General features: G+C 42.8%; 1 protein-coding gene across 2 annotated transcripts in view; it reads right to left on the bottom strand.

The window, feature by feature from the left end:
* Positions 1-23336, bottom strand: part of DNAJC11 (DnaJ heat shock protein family (Hsp40) member C11) — a 163806-nt gene that overhangs the window by 93489 nt on the left and 46981 nt on the right. For both annotated transcript variants that reach the window (XM_056542338.1, XM_056542339.1), the window contains exons 2-3: positions 22322-22451; positions 7052-7125 (exon numbers count right to left, since the gene is read on the bottom strand). In XM_056542338.1, coding sequence (XP_056398313.1) covers positions 7052-7125; positions 22322-22451 — 204 coding nt within the window. The remainder of the gene's footprint in view (positions 1-7051; positions 7126-22321; positions 22452-23336) is intronic.

Below are 23336 nucleotides of genomic sequence, written 5' to 3'. Positions count from 1 at the left end.
TCATCACAACTTACAGAGACGCACTGAAGTGTCTGCAGAGAAAAATAGACTCTTAAGATGAAGTAAACACTTGTTCTGCCTTTCGCCTGCACTTCTGGATTTCCCCGGTCGCCGCCGCCGCTGCTGCTGCGTAATCTATATTTGCACAGGCTGATAATACAGACAATGCATAAAATATGGATAGTTCAGGAATGTGCGACGCATCTGGGGCGAATACAGCCGGAGCCCTGCTATAAAATCTGCAGCCACCTCGCCTTATTTATCTATTATTCTGCTTCTTGAATAACACAGAGTATGAAGCGGTGTTAAAGGGGTAGTCCGGGATCAGAAAAGTGGATTTAAAGGGGTACTCTGCCCCTAGACATCTTATTCCCTATCCAAAGGATAGGGGACAAGTTGTCTGATCTTTAGGGACCCCCACGGTCTTGGCTGCAGCACCCAAGACATCCGATGCACGGAGCGAACTTCACGGCCACTCCCCACTCGTGATGTCAAGGCCATGCCCCCTCAATGCAAGTCTATGGGAGGGGGCGTGACGGTAGTTCTTCAGCTATTGTTTGTGTGTCTCTATGAGGAGTCCAAATACAGATAGTGAGGCCGGGCAAGTAGAGCTCTGTACACTGGGGGGGATGACGTGATATAAGGCCGTGGACATGTGAAATCGGGGTGATAGACATGAAATGAGGGTGTGGACATTAACCCCTTAAAGACCAGGCCATTTTATACCTTAAGGACCGGAGCGTTTTTTGCACATCTGACCACTGTCACTTTAAACATTAATAAATCTGATGCTTTTAGTTATCATTCTGATTCCGAGATTGTTTTTTCGTGACATATTCTACTTTAACTTAGTGATAAAATTTTATGGTAACTTGCATCCTTTCCAAAATTTGATGAAAAAAATGAAAATTTAGCATTTTTCTAACTTTGAAGCTCTCTGCTTGTAAGGAAAATGGATATTCAAAATATATTTTTTTTGGGTTCACATATACAATATGTCTACTTTATGTTTGCATCATAAAATTTATGAGTTTTTACTTTTGGAAGACACCAGAGGGCTTCAAAGTTCAGCAGCAATTTGGAAATTTTTCACAAAATTTTCAAACTCACTATTTTTCAGGGACCAGTTCAGTTTTGAAGTGGATTTCAAGGGTCTTCTGGTTAGAAATACCCCATAAAAGACCCCATTATAAAAACTACACCCCCCAAAGTATTCAAAATGACATTCAGTAAGTGTATTAACCCTTTAGGTGTTTCACAGGAATAGCAGAAAAGTGAAGGAGAAAATTCAAAATCTTCATTTTTTACACTCGCATGTTCTTGTAGACCCAATTTTTGAATTTTTGCAAGGGGTAAAAAGGAGAAAATTTTTACTTGTATTTGAAACCCAATTTCTCTCGAGTAAGCACATACCTCATATGTCTATGTTAATTGTTCGGCGGGCGCAGTAGAGGGCTCAGAAGGGAAGGAGCGACAAATGGTTTTTGGGGGGCATGTCACCTTTAGGAAGCCCCTATGGTGCCAGGACAGCAAAAAAAAAACCACATGGCATACCATTTTGGAAACTAGACCCCTCAGGGAACATAACAAGGGGTAAAGTGAACCTTAATACCCTACAGGTGATTCACGACTTTTGCATATGTAAAAAAAATATATATTTTTTTTACCTAAAATGCTTGGTTTCCCAAAAATTTTACATTTTTAAAAAGGGTAATAGCGGAAAATACCCCCCAAAATTTGAAGCCCAATTTCTCCCGATTCAGAAAACACCCCATATGGGGGTGAAAAGTGCTCTGCTGGCGCACTACAGGTCTCAGAAGAGAAGGAGTAACATTTGGCTTTTTGAAAGCAAATTTTGCTCTGGGGGCATGCCGCATTTAGGAAGCCCCTATGGTGCCAGAACAGCAAAAAAAAACCACATGGCATACCATTTTGGAAACTAGACCCCTCAGGGAACGTAACAAGGGGTAAAGTGAACCTTAATACCCTACAGGTGTTTCACGACTTTTGCATATGTAAAAAAATATATATTTTTTTTTACCTAAAATGCTTGTTTCCCCAAAAATTTTACATTTTTTAAAAGGGTAATAGCAGAAAATACCCCCCAAAATTTGTTAGGCAATTTCTCCCGAGTACGGCGATACCCCATATGTGACCCTAAACTGTTGCCTTGAAATACAACAGGGCTCCAAAGTGAGAGTGCCATGCGCATTTGAGGCCTAAATTAGGGACTTGCATAGGGGTGGACATAGGGGTATTCTACGCCAGTGATTCCCAAACAGGGTGCCTCCAGCTTTTGTAAAATTCCCAGCATGCCTAGACAGTCAATGGCTATCTGGCAATACTGGGAGTAGTTGTTTTGCAACAGCAGGAGGCTCCGTTTTGGAAACAGTGGCGTACCAGACGTTTTTCATTTTTATTGGGGAGGGGGGCTGTGTAGGGGTATGTGTATATGTAGTGTTTTTTACTTTTTATTTTATTGTGTGTTAGTGTAGTGTAGTGTTTTTAGGGTACAGTCACACGGGCGGGGGTTCATAGTAGTTTCTCGCTGGCAGTTTGAGCTGCGGCAGAAATTTTGCCGCACCTCAAACTTGCAGCCGGATACTTACTGTAATCCTCCGCCCATGTGAGTGTACCCTGTACGTTCACATTGGGGGGGGGGGGGACATCCAGCTGTTGCAAAACTACAACTCCCAGCATGTATGGTCTATCAGTGCATGCTGGGAGTTGTAGTTTTGCAACAGCTGGAGGCACACTGGTTGTGAAACACCGAGTTTGGTAACAAACTCAGTGTTTTGCAACCAGTGTGCCTTCAGCTGTTGCAAAAGCTACAATCCCCAGCATGTACGGACAGCGGAAGGGCATGCTGGGTGTTGTAGTTATGCAACAGCTGGAGGCATACTACTTTGGCTGGGGATGCTGGGGATTGTAGTTATGCAACAGCTGGAGACACACTGGTTTGCTACTTAACTCAGTGTGCCTTCAGCTGTTGCAAAACTACAACTCTCAGCAGTCACTGACAGCCAACGGGCATGCTGGGAGTTGTAGTTATGCAACCACCAGATGCACCACTACAACTCCCAGCATGCACTTTAGCTGATTGTGCAAGCTGGGAGTTGTAGTTATACAACAGCTGAAGGTACACTTTTCCATAGAAAGAATGTGCCTCCAGCTGTTGCAAAACTACAAGTCCCAGCATGCCCATAAGGGAATTCTGGGAGTTGTGGTGGTCTGCCTCCTGCTGTTGCATAACTACAGCTCCCAGCATGCCCTTTTTGCATGCTGGGAGCTGTTGCTAAGCAACAGCAGGAGGCTGTCACTCACCTCCAACGATCCTCGCCGCACAGGTCAGTCCCTCGTCGTCGCCGCCGCCGCTGCTCCTGGGGCCCCGATCCCAACATTGACGCCGGGGATCGGGGTCCCCAGCACCCGGGGTGCACGTCCCGCACCCGCTCACGTCCTCCGGAAGAGGGGCGGAGCGGGTTGCGGGAGTGACACCCGCAGCAGGCGCCCTGATTGGTCGGCCGGTAATCCGGCCGACGAATCAGGGCGATCGTGAGGTGGCACCAGTGCCACCTCACCCCTGCTGGGTCTGGCTGTTCGGGGCCGTCAGAGACGGCCTCGATCAGCCAGTAATTCCGGGTCACCGGGTCACTGGAGACTCGATTGACCCGGAATCCGCCGCAGATCGCTGGACTGAATTGCCCAGCGATCTGCGGCCATCGCTGACATGGGGGGTCATAATGACCCCCCTGGGCGATATGCCCCGATGCCTGCTGAACGATTTCAGCAGGCATCGGGCACCGGCTCCGCTCCAGATGGTTGCGGGGGGCCGGTAAAACACATGACGTTCTCATACGTCATGTGTCCTTAAGGACTCGGAAATGGAGACGTATGAGAACGTCATGTGTCCTTAAGGGGTTAAAAGGGGTACTCCGGTGGCGAACTTTTTTTTTTTAAATCAATTGATGCCAAAAAGTTAAATAGATTTGTAAATGACTTCTATTAAAAAATCTTTACCCTTCAAGTACTTTTTAGCAGCTGTATACTACAGAGGAAATTATTTTCTTTTAAAATTTCTTTTTTGTCTTGTCCACAGTGCTCTCTACTGACACCTAATGCCAGTTTCAGGAACTGTCCAGAGCAGAGCAGGAGAAAATCCCCAATAGCAAACCTATGCTGCTCTGGAGAGTTCCTGACATGGACAGAGGTGTCAGCAGAGAGCACTGTGGGCAAGACAAAAAAGAAATTCAAAAAGAAAAGCATTTCCTCTGTAGCATACAGCTGCTAAAAATACTGGAAGGATAAAGATTTTTAATAGAAGTAATTTACAAATCAGTTTAAACTTTCTGGCACCAGTTCATTTAAAAAATATATATATATATATATATGTTTTCCACCGGAGTACCCCTTTAAATAGGGGAAGGACCTGAAATTGGGGGATGGATGTGAAATGGGTGTGGTTGTTAGATGGGGGAAATGTGAAATGGGGGGGGGATTGGATATGAAATTGAGGGATTTCACCATTTGTTTATTATATCGCAATTAGAGATGAGCGAACTTACAGTAAATTCGATTCGTCACAAACTTCTCGGCTCGGCAGTTGATGGCTTTTCCTGCGTAAATTAGTTCAGCTTTCAGGTGCTCCGGTGGGCTGGAAAAGGTGGATACAGTCCTAGGAAAGAGTCTCCTAATACTGTATCCACCTTTTCCAGCCCACCGGAGCACCAGAAAGCTGAACTAATTTATGCAGGAAAAGTCATCAACTGCCGAGCCGAGAAGTTCGTGACGAATCGAATTTACTGTAAGTTCGCTCATCTCTAATCGCAATGTTTAACTCTATAATGGAAAAATCGCACACATTTTCCCCAAATCGTGCAGCCCTACCCGAAATGATCCAAACTGTGGACACATCTCTACAATGTGTAAAAAAAAAAAAAAGTTTTTTTTTAAAGCGACAGTGCTCAATTAAAGTCTAGGCCTATAGGACTATTAGCCTTTGTAAACTGCATAGATGTTTACAGACTGGTACAGCAGAACAGTTTTTTTTCCAAATTTAGCCGAATTGCACAGAATGGTGGTCAAAAAAAATCCCCAAAAATGACTGGTCCTGCAAAACCTTGATACTTGTGTCAGCTGTAAACTAAAACTTTATTTGTATTATAAATGGCCTTTAGTTTTTCCCCGTTTGTCGCTCTTCCCTTGTAAGTTTCTTTGATCATTTATGTGCAGGATCTTGGCCATGTATTTATAGCCCGATAACTTTGTGACCCTGCAGAACTCTTACATTTCCCCTTAGAAAGCGAGAATGAAAACTTCTTATGATTAAAAACAATCCTAACAAGATGGTTCTTTATAAAGAGAATAATGAGTCTCCAGACGGGACTCTTTGTACTCCACGACTCGCCGGAGCGGTGATTACATAGTCTTATACACATTATTAAGCGCCGGCGTTACACAACAATCCTATAATGATGGCGGCGCTACCTGTTGGGCGCTCCGTGTCTTCGGGGACGCATCAGAAATAGTATCTGAGCTCTATATTTCTTATGACGGCGCCGTAATTAGCGCAATCTGTAAACTAGAGCGATCGGTGACACAGAACATTCTATCAAGTTGGAAGCAGTCTGGAGTATGAAATACAACTTTTATTCTTTGCTCATCCCATAGAGCAGTGTTTCCCATCCAGGGTGCCTTCAGCTGTTGAAAACTACAACTCCCAGCATGCCCGGACAGCCAAAGGCTGTTGGTTGGGAAACACTGCCAAAGAGATAGCAGCAGTACACAGAGCTGGAGGGGAGGTGTATAACTACTATATATCCTGATCCCAGAGAGATAGAAGCTGCAGTATACAGATAGAGCTGGAGGGGAGGTGTATAACTACTATATACCCTGATCCCATAGAATTAGCAGCAGCAGTATACAGATAGAGCTGGAGGGGAGGTGTATAACTACTATATATCCTGATCCTATAGAGATAGCAGCAGTATACAGATAGAGCTGGAGGGAGGTGTATAACTACTATGTATCCTGATCACATAGAGATTGCAGCAGTATACAGATACAGCTGAAGGGGAGATCTATAACTACTATGTATCATGTTCCCATAGAGATAGCATGTTTATATTCTTTTGTTCTTTCTTTTTTTAAATTGTAAAATTAGAATGCAACTAAACTTGTCGGGTGAATGAATATGATTTACCCTCAAACTACATCTTGTATTTATGGGAATTCTCCAATGAAAAATAATTCTCTGGAGATAGCAACAGCAGTATACAGATAGAGCTGGGGGGAGGTGTATGTATGTATGTATCATGATCCCATAGAGATAGCAGCAGCAGTATAAAGATAGTAATTATACACCTCCCCCAGCTCTATCTGTATACTGCTGCTGCTATATCTATGGGATCATGATACATAGTCATTATACACCTCCCCCAGATCTATGTACCATGTTCCCATAGAGCTAGCAGCAGCAGTACACGGATAGAGCGGGGGAGGTGTATAACTACTGGATATCATGTTCTCATAGAGATAGCAGCAGTATACAGATAGAGCTGGGGTAGGTGTATAACTACTATATATATCCTGATCCTATAGAGATAGCAGCAGCAGTACACAGACAGATCGGGGGGAGGTGTATAACTACTATGTATCATGATCCCATAGAGATAGCAGCAGCAGTATACAGATAGAGCTGGGGGAGGTGTATAACTACTATGTACCATGATAGCAGCAGTATACAGATAGAGCTGGAGGGGAGGTGTATAACTACTAGCAGCAGCAGTAAACAGAGAGCTGGGGGGAGGTGTATAACTAATATGTATCATGATCCCATAGAGATAGCAGCAGCAGTATACAGACAGATTCGGGGGGGGGGGGGGGGGGGAGGTGTATAACTACTATGTATCATGATCCCATAGAGATAGCAGCAGCAGTATACAGATAGAGCTGGGGGAGGTGTAGTTGTTGAGAGGGAGGCATGCAGTGGAGAGTTGCACAACTGAATGAGTCTGTGACATCACGTCATGTATAATGGAATACATCTCACCTCCCAGCCTTCCATCTCCAGGCCCTTCTTTCCATACACATCATAGATCGCTCTGGATTGAGGATCACTAAGTACTGCAAATGAGAAAAACACAGGAGTTAATGGTGAGCAAATGCAACAAACTCTAAAAAACAGGTCATAAATTACAGAGTTAATGTTGACGAACTTCTAAGAAAGAGGCGAGTACATCTTACACATTTATTGGACACAACAAAAATTAAATGTTTCCCCAGGTACAATCCAGGGAAGAGTTCTGCCATTTACTTACTTAGTATGATGCCCCTTGTGTTCTCAGTGTATAGTAATATACAGGTCTCCCTACTGATCTGAGTGCTGGAGGACAACGCTCAGTCATTACCATAATAACCAGTGGACAACGCTCAGTCATTACCATAATAACCAGAGGACAACGCTCAGTCATTACCATAATAACCAGAGGACAACGCTCAGTCATTACCATAATAACCAGAGGACAATGCTCAGTCATTACCAAAATAACCAGAGGACAACGCTCAGTCATTACCATAATAACCAGAAGACAACGCTCAGTCATTACCATAATAACCAGAAGACAACGCTCAGTCATTACCATAATAACCAGAGGACAACGCTCAGTCATTACCATAATAACCAGAGGACAACGCTCAGTCATTACCATAATAACCGGAGGACAACGCTCAGTCATCACCATAATAACCAGAGGACAAAGCTCAGTCATCACCATAATAACCAGAGGACAACGCTCAGTCATCACCATAATAACCAGAGGACAACGCTCAGTCATCACCATAATAACCAGAGGACAACGCTCAGTCATCACCATAATAACCAGAGGACAACGCTCAGTCATCACCATAATAACCAGAGGACAATGCTCAGTCATCACCATAATAACCAGAGGACAACGCTCAGTCATTACCATAATAACCAGAGGACAATGCTCAGTCATCACCAGAATAACCAGAGGACAACGCTCAGTCATCACCATAATAACCAGAGGACAATGCTCAGTCATCACCAGAATAACCAGAGGATAACGCTCAGTCATCACCATAATAATCAGAGGACAACGCTCAGTCATCACCATAATAACCAGAGGACAATGCTCAGTCATTACCAGAGGACAACGCTCAGTCATCACCATAATAACCAGAGGACAACGCTCAGTCATTACCAGAATAACCAGAGGATAACGCTCAGTCATCACCATAATAATCAGAGGACAACGCTCAGTCATCACCATAATAACCAAAGGACAATGCTCAGTCATTACCAGAGGACAACGCTCAGTCATCACCATAATAACCAGAGGACAATGCTCAGTCATTACCAGAGGACAACGCTCAGTCATCACCATAATAACCAGAGGACAACGCTCAGTCATTACCATAATAACCAGAGGACAACGCTCAGTCATTACCATAATAACCAGAGGACAACGCTCAGTCATTACCATAATAACCAGAGGACAACGCTCAGTCATCACCATAATAACCAGAGGACAACGCTCAGTCATTACCATAATAACCAGAGAATAACGCTCAGTCATTACCATAATAACCAGAGGACAACGCTCAGTCATCACCATAATAACCAGAGGACAACGCTCAGCATTACCATAATAACCAGAGGACAACGCTCAGTCATCACCATAATAACCAGAGGACAACGCTCAGTCATCACCATAATAACCAGAGGACAACGCTCAGTCATCACCATAATAACCAGAGGACAACGCTCAGTCATTACCATAATAACCAGAGAATAACGCTCAGTCATTACCATAATAACCACCTCTCTGTATAGTGACCCTCTGTTTATTGCAGGCCAACCATACAACAGACTTCTGCTAGTTAGGGAGGAGCGAGGCCTCTGCAGTAATATGGTGGTACTGCTTCCACACACACATACACACACACAGTGATCCCTCAACTTACAATAGTTTCAACATACAATGGTCTATTCTGGACCATTGTAACTTGAAACCAGACTCAACATACAATGTACATGGATGGAAGAACTGACCAATCAGAATGAGCATTTTACTGGTAAAACACCTGTATTACTGAAGTGTATGCACTGACTGGTGTCTGGTAGCGCCTCCCTACAGTACAGGGAGGTATTACATGTTCTGTGCTACTCTTTACCTGTGCCAGGGTTAGCTGCTCCTTTGGACACCAAGTAAGGGGCGGCTCCATTTTACTTCTTTAGGACATAGCGTGTACTGTACAGGACCCTGAAGAAGCTCCTGTCCTCTACATAGACAGTGATTACAGCTCCAGAAGATCTTTCTTACTTTTATATGTAAGTATTTGCTTAATCTGTATTACTTATCTACTTATTTTTCTTTAATCCTCACTTTTTTGGATGACATTTTGGGGCTTCAGAACCAATTACCAGTTATGCATAGAGTTCTGGTCTCAACATACAATGGTTTCAACAAACAATGGTTGTCCTGGAACCAATTAATATTGTAACTTGAGGGCCAACTGTGTGTGTGTATATATATATATATATATATATATATATATATATATATATACACACACACACACATATATATATATATATACACACATATATATACACACACACACACACATACTGATCCCATTGAGATAGCAGCACCAGTATACAGAGAGCTGGAATAAAGGTTTATACTATATATCCTGATCTCCTAGATATAGCAGCAGTATACAGATAGAGCTTGAGGGGGAGGTGTGTAACTACTATATATCCTGATCCCATAGAGACAGCAGCAGCAGTATATAGATAGAGCTAGAGGGAAGGTATATATCTACTATATCTCTTGATGGAGAATTTGCATGCTAAAAAAAAATTCTGGAGTGCTTCTTTAAACAAAAACAAAAAATATATAAAGTGGTATGAATGGGAGGGAAAAGCAACAACAAACTAACAAAGATAGCGGCGGTATAATCAGTGCGGCTGCTCAGATCAACATCACTTTGATTCCTGTAGATCTGCCATGGATGGGTAACATTCCGCCTGATAAGGATGCCTTGTCTTTACATTAATTCATCATCCGCCTCCCTCTGAAGCTGTCGGGCTCGGCCATTAAAAACACATTTCAAGGCAAGATGGCAAACAGGACTCCTGACGCACTTTCACCGCTCCCGATCTCCGGGCTGCCGTACACCATGTTCACGGATTCTTTCGCTGCCTAATTACCAGACAATGACTTGTGAGCTTTCAAAACCCGACCCTGCTAAGAAATATGGGCAATTAACAAAAAATATATACATATATACAAAGCCCAGAGTATTCCTTCCAGGGGGCTATATGTGAAACTTTTGGGGAAGGGGGGTGTTAAAACTTGAGATAATCACTGAATGAGTAATTTTACAGCTGAACATTCTAAAACTACGTAAAAAGTTGGGTAATTTCGTGAATACTTTGTGTTTCTGTTTTTTTTTTTTATGATATAAACATACAACAAACTGCTGCACAAACCTCCATAAACTGCTGAGGATAGGAGCAGTCAGCAGGTCAGAAAGAAGCAGAAAGTCTTGGCTTATAGGCCCGGTCACCGCTGCGACCTCTGCGACCCCTATAGCTACAACACTGGTGAGGGCATAAGTCAGTGTTTCCCAACCATAGAGCAGACAGATGTTGCAAAACTACAATTTCCAGCAAGTCCTGACAGCTTTTCAGTTTTTTGGGGTCAAATTAAATTTAAGTTATAAATATACAACGAAATGCTTCATCTCCATAAGTTGCTGAGGATAGGAGCATTAGGGTGCGTTCACACTGAGGTATTCAAGAGGGATCATTTTGACCAGGAAATTGTTGCCTTCTGTCATTTTATCCCTCAAGCGGAATTCGAGCGGAATTGAAGAGGAATGAAGGAGGCGGCTATTTAATTCTACTTTTCTGAATTCCGCTTGAAAACGATGTCGGGCGGAACATTTTTTTTTACCATTGACTTCTATTGGATTCTGCTTGAAGAATGAACCCGTTATTTCTTCAAGCGGAAAGGAATTCAGCGTCGGAATTGCGCTAGCGAAATTTCCGCAGTGTGAACAGGACAGTTAATGGGCAGAAGAGATGTGCATTAATTTGGAGCGGAGAATTCAAGAGGAATTACTCAAGTAAATTCCTCTTGAATTACTCAATACGAAGTCCTGACTTATAGGCCCTGTTGTGGCTGCGACCTCTGCGGCCCCTATAGCTACGACACTGGTGAGGGCAAAGATCAGCGTTTCCCAGCTAGGATGCCGCCAGCTGTTGCAAAACTAGAACTCCTAGCAAGGTCACACAGCTTTTCAGTATTTTTGGGTCAATTTTAAGTTATAAACATACAACGAAATGCTGCACACATCTCCATAAACTGCTGAGGATAGGAGCGGTCAGCAGGTCAGGAAGAAGCAAAAAGTCCTGGCTTATAGGCCCGGTCACCGCTGATACCTCTGCAACCCCTATAGCTATGTCATTAATGAGGGCATAAGTTAGTATTTCCTAACCAGGGTGCCCCCAGCTGTTGCAAATCTACAACTTCCAGCATGCCCGGACAGCCAAAGGCTGTCCGTGCATGCAGGAAGTTGTAGTTTTGCAACAGCTGGGGGGACACAGGTTGGAAAACACTTGTACACGTAAATAAACAATATAAGGAAATGAGCTCCCCAGCTGCATAGAATATTTCAGGAAAACAGTTTGATGCCGTAAACGAGATAACGACCCGTCTATCCAGTCATATTATGAGGAGGAAGGTGTTAGGTGTGGTCTACAGCCGGCCGGGGCCAGAATCAGAGATAACTCAACTTTCAAAATCAGTTTTTTTTTATGATGAAGCAATGAAGCAAGTGACCTACCACTTTCCCCTCCCTCCGATTATATTTTGTACAATCAGTAAGAAATCAGGCAGCTCCTGATGGCACAAGACGTCTAAGGCTATGTTCACATGGTGGAATTTCCGTGTGTAATTCTGCCGTAAAATTCCGCAGTCTAAATTTTGCAAAAGCACTAGACAAGTCTTCAAATTTTGCCGAATTCCAGGATGGAATCCCATCGAAGCCAATGGGGCTTTGAATTTCGGAAAAAATTCTGTGTTTTGAGCAAGCTTTGCAGAACGGAATTTGAGCGGAATAACAAAATTTCCACCGTGTGTGAACATAGCCTTGGAAGGAGAAGGAAGAGGACCGCAGTGAGGCCCAAATACCTGACAATGGTGGTTAAGGGTAGTATGTTGGCTATTTTAAGTGAGGCATATACGGTACTATAAATTCATTTTTCATCTGAAAACCCACTTTAAGGGCATCATCGGGCACTAGGATAAGCAAACCAATCATTGTGTTGGGCCAAATTATATAATCTATATTGATTTAAATAAATAAAAATAAAAAAACGAAACAAAAAAAACGAAACAAAAAATAAAAAAACATGTACTTACCTCGCCCCGTTCTCCCACAGTTCTCCTTCGGCACCATACAATCTTTTCTCTTCTTCCTGCTTCTGAGAAAAGTGCTCGGTGAAGGACCTGCCAGCTCAGTCAATGTGGGACATTGCTGCCGCCAGTGATAAGCCAGCAAATCCCGCACCAGGAACTTATCTTGAACGCATGGAGAAGACAGTGGGACCAGGCGGAGCCAAATGGGAGAAGCCGGGAACCTGGGCACGGTAAGTATGGCTGTTAATTTTTTGTTTCTATTGTTTTTTACTGGGCACCGCACAGTGTAAACTTTTACACAAGCGCTGGAATACCCCTTTAAAAGGGTTACTCCTGTGGAAAACAATTTCTTTAACCCCTTGGGGACTCAGGGTTTTTCTGTTTTTGCACTTAAAGGGGTAGTCCAGTGGTGAAAAACGTATCCCCTATCCTAAGGGTAGGGGATAAGTTTGAGATCGCGGGGGGTCTGACCGCTGGGGCCCCCTGCGATCTCTCTGTACGGGGCCCCGGCTCTCGGCCCAGATAGCGGGTGTCGACCCCCGCACGAAGCGGCGGCCGACACGCCCCCTCAATACATCTCTATGGCAGATCCGGAGATTGCCGAAGGCAGCGCTTCTGCTCTGTCATAGAGTTGTATTGAGGGGGCGTGTCGGCCGCCGCCTCATGCGGGGGTCGACACGCCCCCTTCCCGCGGGCTGTCGGGGCTCCGTACAGGAGATCGCAGGGGGCCCCAGCGGTCGGACCCCCCGCGATCTGCAACTTATCCCCTATCCTTAGGATAGGGGATAAGTTGCTCACCACTGGGTTCACCACTGGACTACTCCTTTAAGTTTTTTCCTCTTCATTTTTTAAAAATCATAAGCATTTCAATTTTGCACCTAAAGACTCATATGAGGGCTTTATTTTGCGCCACCAATTCTACTTTGTAATGTCATCAGTCATTTTACCCAAAAATCTACAGCCAAACAATTTTGTGCGACAAAAAGCAAAACAAAACACAATTTTGTAAGTTGTGGGGGTTTACGTTTCTACGGAGTACATTTTTCTGTAAAAATGACACCTTCTCTTTATTCTGTAGGTCCATATGATTAAAATGATTTCCTACTTATATAGGTTTGATTTTGTTTTACTTCGGGGAAAAATCATAACTACATGCACGAAAATGTACACGTTTAAAAAAGTCCTCTTCTGACCCCTATAAAACTTTTATTTTTCCGCATATGGGGTGGTTTTTTGCACCGTGATCTGAAGTTTATATATCGGTACCATTTTTAATTTGATTGGACTTTTTGATCGCATTTATAAATTTTTTTATAGTATAAAAAGTGACAAAAAATACACCATTTTGGACTTTGATTTTTTTTTTTTTTACGTGCACGCCATTAACCGTGCGGTTTAATTAACGACATATTTATGGATCAGATATTTACACATGCGGCGGTACCACATGTTTATATTTTTATTGACACCGTTTATTTTTTTAAATGGGAAAAGGAGGGCGATTCAAACTTTTATTAGGGAAGGGGTTGAATCATTAACATTTTCACTTTTTTTTGCACTGTTATAGCTCCCATAGGGGGACTATAATATACAATACACTAATTGCCAGCACTGATCAATGCTATGCCATAGCATTGCATTGATCAGTATTATCTGTTCTCTGCTGCTCCAGCCTAGATCTCAGGCTCAGAGCAGTGAATCGGCGATCGGACAATGGAGGAGGCAGGTAGGGACCCTCCTCGTGTCCTCAAAGCTGATCGGGACACCGCGGTTTCAGCCCGACTGAGCTTCCGGGAATACTTTTTTAAACTTTAGATGCGGCGATGTCTGGTATTAGCAACAGGTCCCGGCTACTGTTGGCCGCCAGGACCGACCCGATATGATGCGAGGTCACCGCGTGATCCCGCGTTATATTGCGGTAACAGGGCGTACCGGTATGCCCTGTGTCACCAAGAGGTTAAAATCAACTGGTGCCAGAAAGTTAAACAGATTTGTAAATTACTTCTATTTAAAAAGCTTAACCCTTCCAGTACTTAGCTGCTGTATGCTCCACAGGAAGTTATTTTCTTTAAAAAAAAAAAATTCCAGTCTGACCACAGTGCTCTCTGCTGACATCTCTGTCCATTTTAGGAACTGTCCGGAGCAGCATATGTTTGCTATGGGGATTTGCTCCTACTCTGGACAGTTCCTAAAATGGACATAGGTGCCAGCAGAGAGCACTGTGGTCAGACTGGAAAGAACTGCACAACTTCCTGTGGAGCATACAACAGCTGATAAGTACTGGAAGGATTAAGAATTTTATATAGAAGTAATTTACAAATCTGTATAACTTTCTGGCACCAGTTTATTAAAAAAAAAAAAAAAAAAAAAAATTATATATATATTATATATATATATCTATATATATCTATATATATATCTATATATATATCTATATATATATCTATATATATATCTATATATATATCTATATATATATCTATATATATATATCTATATATATATATATATCTATATATATATATATATCTATATATCTATATATATATATCTATATATATATATCTATATATATATATATCTATATATATATATCTATATATATATATATATCTATATATATCTATATATATCTATCTTTTTTTTCCTACCAGAGGACCCCTTTAGGACCTATCGTAAGGTTGCTTCCTTTAAAAGCGAGGCAATAATAAAATGTTGGCTGTGAAGGTGTACATAGCCTTTAAAGGGGTTATCCAGGAAAAAAACTTATATATCAACTGGCTCCTGAAAGTTAAACAGATCTGTAAATGACTTCTATTAAAAAATCTTTATCCTTTCAGTACTTATGAGCTTCTGAAGTTTAGGTTGTTCTTTTCTGTCTAAGTGATCTCTGATGACACGTGTCTCAGGAACCGCCCAGTTTAGAAGAGGTTTGCTATGGGAATTTGCTTCTAAACTGGGCGGTTCCCGAGACACGTGTCATCAGAGAGGACTTAGACAGAAAAGAACAACCTTAACTTCAGAAGCTCATAAGTACTGAAAGGATTAATATTTTTCAATAGAAGTAATTTACAAATCTGTTTAACTTTCTGGAACCAGTTGATATATAAAAAAAAGTTTTTCCCTGGAATACCCCTTTAAGGCTTAAAATCACTGCTTGATGCAACTAACCCCTTTTTATCGAAAATTCTTCGCACATGTCGTCGCTACATTCGAAAAGCCTTTGCCTTCTCTGTAGCCGCTGACCTTCACACTTCCACCTTTTGTTTTTTGGACAATGCCGCACAGTCGTCCGCGGTGTATAACCTCCGACTGATAATTACTGCTCTACAACAAAACCCCTCACGTGCGACCACCTGCAGGAACCTGACAAAAAGCAAATACTATCGATCCCCGCACGGGGAACTAGACCGAAGCGTCCAGCACCTGCTCAGTACAGAGGCAGAATTATTAGCAGCGAACAATGTGCGCGATTATACGTCTCCACACAATGTGGTATAAACAGTCTCCCTGTATTTATTGTTCCGTTATGCGCCATATTTGTTTCGACATCTTCTTTCCGTCAGATGTTGCAAAACTACAACGATGGACTGCCAGATGTTGCATAACTACAATTCCAAGCATGCCAGGACAGTCATTGGCTCTCAGGACATGCTGGGAGTTGCAGTTTTGAAACAGCAGGAGGCACGCCGGCTGGGAAATAGTGCCCAAGGGAGGAGGAGCATTTGCAAAACTACAACTCCCAGCATGCCCGGACAGCCGTTGGCTGTCCGGGCATGCTGGGAGTTGTAGTTTTGCAATAGATGGAGGCACACAGTTTGGGGACCACTGGTCTATATGTTCAGATATCCAATAACCCTATTTCCCACTGATATGATCGTTACGAAAAACTCAACCGTTATTCTTAAATGGAAACCACGGAAGCCGATCTGAAAAAGCAGCGCTGCAGTGTACAGCATGGACTTTCTGGTTAAACAGCAGGTAGATATAAGAGTGAGACTCCAGCAAAACAATGCAAGAGAGCTGCCAACAAATGAAAAAATATATATATAAAAATTATATAAAATTATATACAGATCAATGGCTAGTGCTTACTTACAGATGTGGGTTCAGATTCAGGCAATTGGCTGACCAATGTGGGTCCGGCTTTGGCCAAAAGGCTGAATAATTTCGGCACGGCTTCTTCCCCTAGGCTATTTGATGTGGGCCACGGCCTTGGCCCATTGGCTAATCGAAGTGGCCACAGCTTTGGCTGTGGGTTCGGCTTTGGCCAGGTGGACGTTTAATTTTGTCTGGCGTCAGCTGATCAACGTGGGCACGGTTTCGGCCTACTGGCTGATTCATGTGCTCAAGGCTTTGGCCTATTGGCTGATGGATGTGGGCACGGATTTGGCCCATTGGCTGATCGAGTCCAGCTTTGGCTAATCATCTAAATTACGTTGGTTCAACTTTGGCCGATCAAATCAATTATGTGGGTGCGGCTTTGGCCAATTGGTTAATTGACGTGGATACGGCTTCAGCTGATCAATGTAGACAAGGCTTTGGCTCGTAGGCTAATTTATGTGCTCACGGCTTTCGCCCATTGGCTAATAAGTTGATGTGGGTAAAGCTTCGGCCAATCATCTGTTCAATATAGCCCCGCTTAGGCCCATTGGCTGATCGATGTGGGTTAAGCTTAGGCCAATCAGATAAATGAGGTGGGACTGTAGTAGATGGGGGTCTTGTGATATGAAATATCCCTTAAAACATTAATCATATATGTCTATAATAATGTAATGTCTATTTGGCAGTTGGCTGATTGATGTGGGTCCAATGTCAGCTAATCAATGTGGGCCCAACTTTGGCCCATTGACTGATTGATAATGGTCCAGCTTTGGCCCATTGACTGATTGATGAGGGCCCAACTTTGGCCCATTGACTGATTGATGAGGGCCCAACTTTGGCCCATTGACTGATTGATGAGGGTCCAGCTTTGGCCCATCGGTTGATTGAGGAGGGTCCAGCTTTGGCCCATTGGCCGATTGATGAGGGTCCAGCTTTGGCCCATTGGCCGATTGATGAGGGTCCAGCTTTGGCCCATTGGCCGATTGATGAGGGTCCAGCTTTGGCCCATTGGCCGATTGATGAGGGTCCAGCTTTGGCCCATTGGCCGATTGATGAGGGTCCAGCTTTGGCCCATTGGCCGATTGATGAGGGTCCAGCTTTGGCCCATTGCCTGACTGCCAGGGGAGAATAAAACCAGATAAATGGCTACCCATGTAACATGCATCTATGTAGGGGCTCTCACATTTATGACACAAACATGCTGGCAACATTTCAGGCAAAAATAATACATTGGCCCTCATTTACTATTCTAAACCAGACTTGTTTTGCCGGGTTTTTTTGGCGCATCTTTGTCTGCGACATGTCGCAGACATCGTGCGCCAGTCTGCGACACGATGCAACATTTTTTCCCGACGGACGCGATGTGGATTCTCCAAAACCCGAAAAAGGGGCGTAACCCGACATTTCTGAGCTTTCCCACCCGAATTTGTTGAATTGTTGTGGATTTTTTCCCTCAAGTTGGAAACCAAAACCTACAAAACCCACGTGCGACAAAGACGATGCGACATAATAATAATAAATACTGGGGGAAAAAAGCAGTCGGGTAAGAAAGCAGCATATACTTACATCCCGATTTTCTAAGTAAATGAGGGCCATTGTGTTATTTTAAAAGCAGGGCCAGAGGGGGTGGAGCCTGACACAGATTCTCTCTCTGGTGTTCCTTAAGTCTTTGTTTCATGCTCCACCTCCTCAGACCCTGCACAAAGCGCCTGGAGTTTTCCTTTAAGACTGCGTGAAGGTCCGTCCTTCAGGAGAACTCTCCTCTCTGATCAACTGTTTTAGAACAGTTTAACGAGGATTAAATTAGGGGGGGGAAAAAAAAAGTAGCCATTAGTTCTCTTTTTGGTTCTTAAAAACTCTCCCCCCCCCCCCCTCCAGCATTTCTTAAATACCCACATATAAATGTACCTAGTTATGTTGTGATAAATCCCCCAACTTCTATCAGGGCAAAGGTAGAATTTACGACTGCTTGATAACCAATATGGCGGACGACACTCACCTGCTCCATACTTTAGAATAGTAACCTCGGTAAACCCCGTTTTAGATTGTTATAGAGCTATGGCTGCCGTGTTATTTCATTCAATTGAATAGGACATCACTATATTACCTGGCATCACTGCTAACAATACAAAGGATGAACAAAAGTGAACAGTGAGGAGGCTGTGTCCCATTATTCAGACAGATGACAGGCGGGGGCGCCATAACCTCTGCCAATCTAATATGGATGGCTTTATCTTAAGGATAGGCCATCGATTTTGTAAAGTCAGACAACCACTAAAAGGGCTCATCTTCAAAAGTAAAAGCCTGAGGAAACAATACTACACAGATCTGTTTTCCTGGACATTATATACAGTCGTGGCCGTAAATGTTGGCACCCCTGAAATTTTTACAGAAAAGGAATATACACGTTTATTCCCTTTGTGTGTATTGGAACTAAACCAAAAAAGGGAGGAAAAAAAAAAGCTAAATTGGACATAATGTCACCAAACTCCAAAAATGGTCTGGGCAAAATTATTGGCATCCTTTCAAAATTGTGGATAAATAAGATTGTTTCAAGCATGTGATGCTCCTTTATACTCACCTGGGGCAAGTAACAGGTGTGGGCAATATAAAAATCACACCTGAAAGCAGAGAAAAAGGAGAGAAGTTCACTTAGTCTCTGCATTGTGTGTCTGTGTGTGCCACACTAAGCATGGACAACAGAAAGAGGAGAAGAGAACTGTCTGAGGACTTGAGAACCAAAATTGTGGAAAAATATCAACAATCTCAAGGTTACAAGTCCATCTCCAGAGATCTAGATTTGTCTTTGTCCACAGTGCGCAACATTATCAAGAAGTTTACAACCCATGGCACTGTAGATAATCTCCCTGGGCGTGGACGGAAGAGAAAAACTGATGAAAGGTGTCAACGCAGGAATGTCCGGATGGTGGATAAGCAGCTCCAAACAAGTTCCAAAGATATTCAAGCTGTCCTGCAGACTCAGGGAGCATCAGTGTCAGCGCGAACTATCCATCAACATTTAAATGAAATGAAACGCTATGGAGGAGACCCAGGAGGACCCCACTATGGAGGAAACCCAGGAAGACCCCACTGCTGACACAGAGACATAAAAAAAGCAAAACTTTTCCAAAATGAACTTGAGTAACCAAAATCCTTCTGGGAAAACATCTTGTGGACAGATGAGACCAGGAAAGAGCTTTTTGGTAAAGCCCATCATTCTACTGTTTACCGAAAACAGAATGAGGCCTACAAAGAAAAAAAGACAGTACCTACAGTGAAATATGGGGGAGGGTCAATGATGTTTTGGGTTGTTTTGCTGCCTCTGGCACTGGGGGCCTTGAATGTGTACAAGACATCATGAAATCTGAGGATTACCAATGGATTTTGGGTCGCACTGTACAGCCCAGTGTCAGAAAGCTGGGTTTTTTTTTGTCAGAGATCTTGGGTCTTCCAGCAGACAATGACCCCAAACATACGTCAAAAAGCCCCCAGAAATGGATGACAACAAAGCGCTGGAGAGTTCTGAAGTGGCAGCAATGAGTCCAGATCTAAATCCCATTGATCACCTGTGGAGAGATCTTATAATTACTGTTGGGAAAAGGCGCCTTCCAATAAGAGACCTGGAGCAGTTTGCAAAGGAAGAGTGGTCCAACATTCCGGCTGAGAGGTGTAAGAAGCTTATTGATGGTTATGGGAAGAGTGGTCCAACATTCCGGCTGAGAGGTGTAAGAAGCTTATTGATGGTTATAGGAAGAGTGGTCCAACATTCCGGCTGAGAGGTGTAAGAAGCTTATTGATGGTTATAGGAAGACACTGATTTCAGTAATTTTTTCCAAAGGATGTTCAACCAAATATTAAGTTAAGGGTGCCAATAATTTTGTCCAGACCATTTTTGGAGTTTGGTGACATTATGTCCAATTTGCTTTTTTTCCTCCTTTTTTGGTTTAGTTCCAATACACACATAGGGAATAAACATGTGTATAGCAAAACCTGTGTTACTGCAATCCTTTTCTGTGAGAAATACTTCATTTTATAGAAACATTTCAGGGGTGCCAACATTTACGCCATGACTGTATTTGAAAAACTAGGGATCTCCGATTCCGATACTGGTACTATCGGTACCCCCAGTAGTTAGGTAGTCAGGTTGGTAGGGAGCGGAGGGAATGTGAATGGGATTTTATATTGTTATTTTGAAGGGAACTTACTGGGGGAAACTAACGGAGTCATCAAACTAATAGGAGGTTTCTTACCAACATCACCCATACTACTGGTGGCTTCTACCTAAAAGGGGAGGGTTCTCTACCTACCAGCAGCTTCTACCTAATAGGGGGGATTCCCTAGCTTTTAGGGTCTTCTACCTAGTAGGGGGATTCCCTAGGTTCCTACCTTCTAGGGGTTTCTACCTAAAGGGGAGGATTCTCTACCTACCTAACATATAGGGACTTCTACCCAGGGGCTTATCTCACTGCTAGGGGTATATCTTAATTATTAGCAGATGAGAAGAATGATAGATGGCACTCCCTTAAAGGCCTATGGCCACTGTCTGTATTGGCGACCTGACTTACTAATAAAACCTTGAAGCCGAGATCAAGTGGCTGCCATCTATCATTCTCCTCATCTGCATATCTGGATGTATCGTTTACAGATGAAGCACCAGGGAATGTACAGCGATGCTGCGGCGAGGTTACATGCTATGTAAAATCGTTGCTCCATGAGAGAGTATGCGGCAGTGCAGACCTGTCTTATTTTTTTGCTGGACTATATCTTAATTATTTTTTTTTTATTTTTTTAACAAAGTCCCCTCTGCTGTCACATGACAATAAAAGGGAAAAATCAGTAATTGGCATCGATGTATTCTTACTCGTACTTGATACTTAAAAAAAAAAAAAGAAAAAAATTATATATACACATACAAGCAAAAAGAAAAAATTTATTACACAGGGGGAATGTGCACCCCTCCCCCTTTCTCACAGGTGGTGTTTTAAATTGTATATGGATCCAGCATGTCACCCAGTCAAAGGCTATATGCCCAGCAGAGGTGAGTTGGTATCTGAGTGTTAGGCTCAGAATGTGTGTTAGGGTCCCATCCTAAATGAGGCCACCTCCCCTTGGTGGATGGGGGACACGTTTTTGATCAAAAAAGTGCGCTAAGAGCCTCAATTTTTTGACCAATGTGTGCTGCTGCAATCTTCTTTTTTGTATAATATATATTATACACACACATTTATTTATATTTATATTTAAGATATTATATATATATACACATACATACACATATATATATATATATATATATATATATATATATATATAAAAATATGACTATTTAATATTAAGACGTAAATCTAGAAGCTCAGACGATCCAGTCTCCCTCTTTTCTCACTCCATTTTTTACTTATTTATTTCTTTTTTTGGAGACATGACAAATACCGATCGCCGGTGGGGGGGGGGTTACCAAATCCTAATTTGTTTGAATAATGATGTGTCTGCGCATCGGATTTACCGCTCTGCACCTCTAACATTAGTGACCTGTCACCAGTTAAAAAATAATTATTTCAATAATTAGTCAGGTCGCTAATTTCCAGCAGCAGACATCGATCGCAGAGACCTAGGTGAGACAAAGGTGCAAAAAACCAGCCGTCATCTCACAAAAAAAATCCTCAAAGGAACGTCTCTCCTGCCAGACACACAATTCAAGGGCTGGGAGAAAATTCAATATCTGCCACCGAGGCAGTTTTAGCAAATCTTAAATATCCACTGACCTTCATAGGCCTGGTGGACAAGGTTAAAGAGTTGCTCCGCTTGCTTTTTCAGTTCAGGGTCCCTGTGCTTGTCGGGGTGGTAGAACATGCACAGTCTGCGGTACGATGCCTTCAACTCCTCCTGGGTCGCCTGGAAAATAAAGGAAAACCAAATTAATGACATTCGTGACCTTAAAGAAGCAGTAACCTAAAAAAATTATGCAAGAAAAACTGGAGAAAATCTAAATCTCGTGCACACAATTCTTGTCTTACTGCCTGTTTCTAATAGAAATAGCCTTATTCCTTTCATATGAGAGGCGGGGCTTAATGACCTGTGTGTCCTTCTATAGACAGTAGAAAGGGGGGAGGCTCCTGCTGCAGCCAGTTATACAGTGAGGACATGGATGATCATTGGAAGAGGACAGTGTTTCCTAATCAGTGTGCCTTCAGCTGTTGCAAATCTACAACTCCCAATTCCGCAACACAAAACTTTTGTTTGGCATGAAAAAAAACCCACAAATGAATAAAAAATTCTGTGTGAATCTAAGGCAGCCATGGAACCACAACTACATGCCCATGGGGTGCAGGGTTCCCCAATCCAGTGTTTTAAACCCAAAAATCAGGCAGAACTTCCCTTTTAAGGCCACTAGGGCCAACAGTAAAAACAAAAAAACTTCTCAATATTTTAGATACTAGATCTATCTAGGACACGGAGCTAAAGTACACGGCCGGGGTCACCGGGGACTGATGTGGGAATATTACACGTCAAATACTCCTGGCATGCAAGGTATTTATAAATTTGTAAAAAAAAGAAAAAATGTAATTACTCCTAAAGTTGTGTAGTCCTCCCATAGTCAGTGTGATGTTGTCTCAGCAGTTCCCGGGCTCCTCCCTCTCTCCCAAGACAATTCACCATTCTCTGCTGTATATAGTACATGTAATGAGGAGCGGAGGCGCTGTGTGTCCTGTATATAGTACATGTAGTGAGGAGAGGAGGCGCTGTATGTCCTGTATATAGTACATGTAGTGAGGAGAG

Source organism: Hyla sarda, chromosome 10 (assembly GCF_029499605.1).
Source record: "Hyla sarda isolate aHylSar1 chromosome 10, aHylSar1.hap1, whole genome shotgun sequence".
Classification (NCBI taxonomy): Eukaryota; Metazoa; Chordata; class Amphibia; order Anura; family Hylidae; genus Hyla; species Hyla sarda.
Note: the sequence above shows the minus strand (reverse complement) of the source record. Positions and strands in the feature narration are given on the sequence as shown.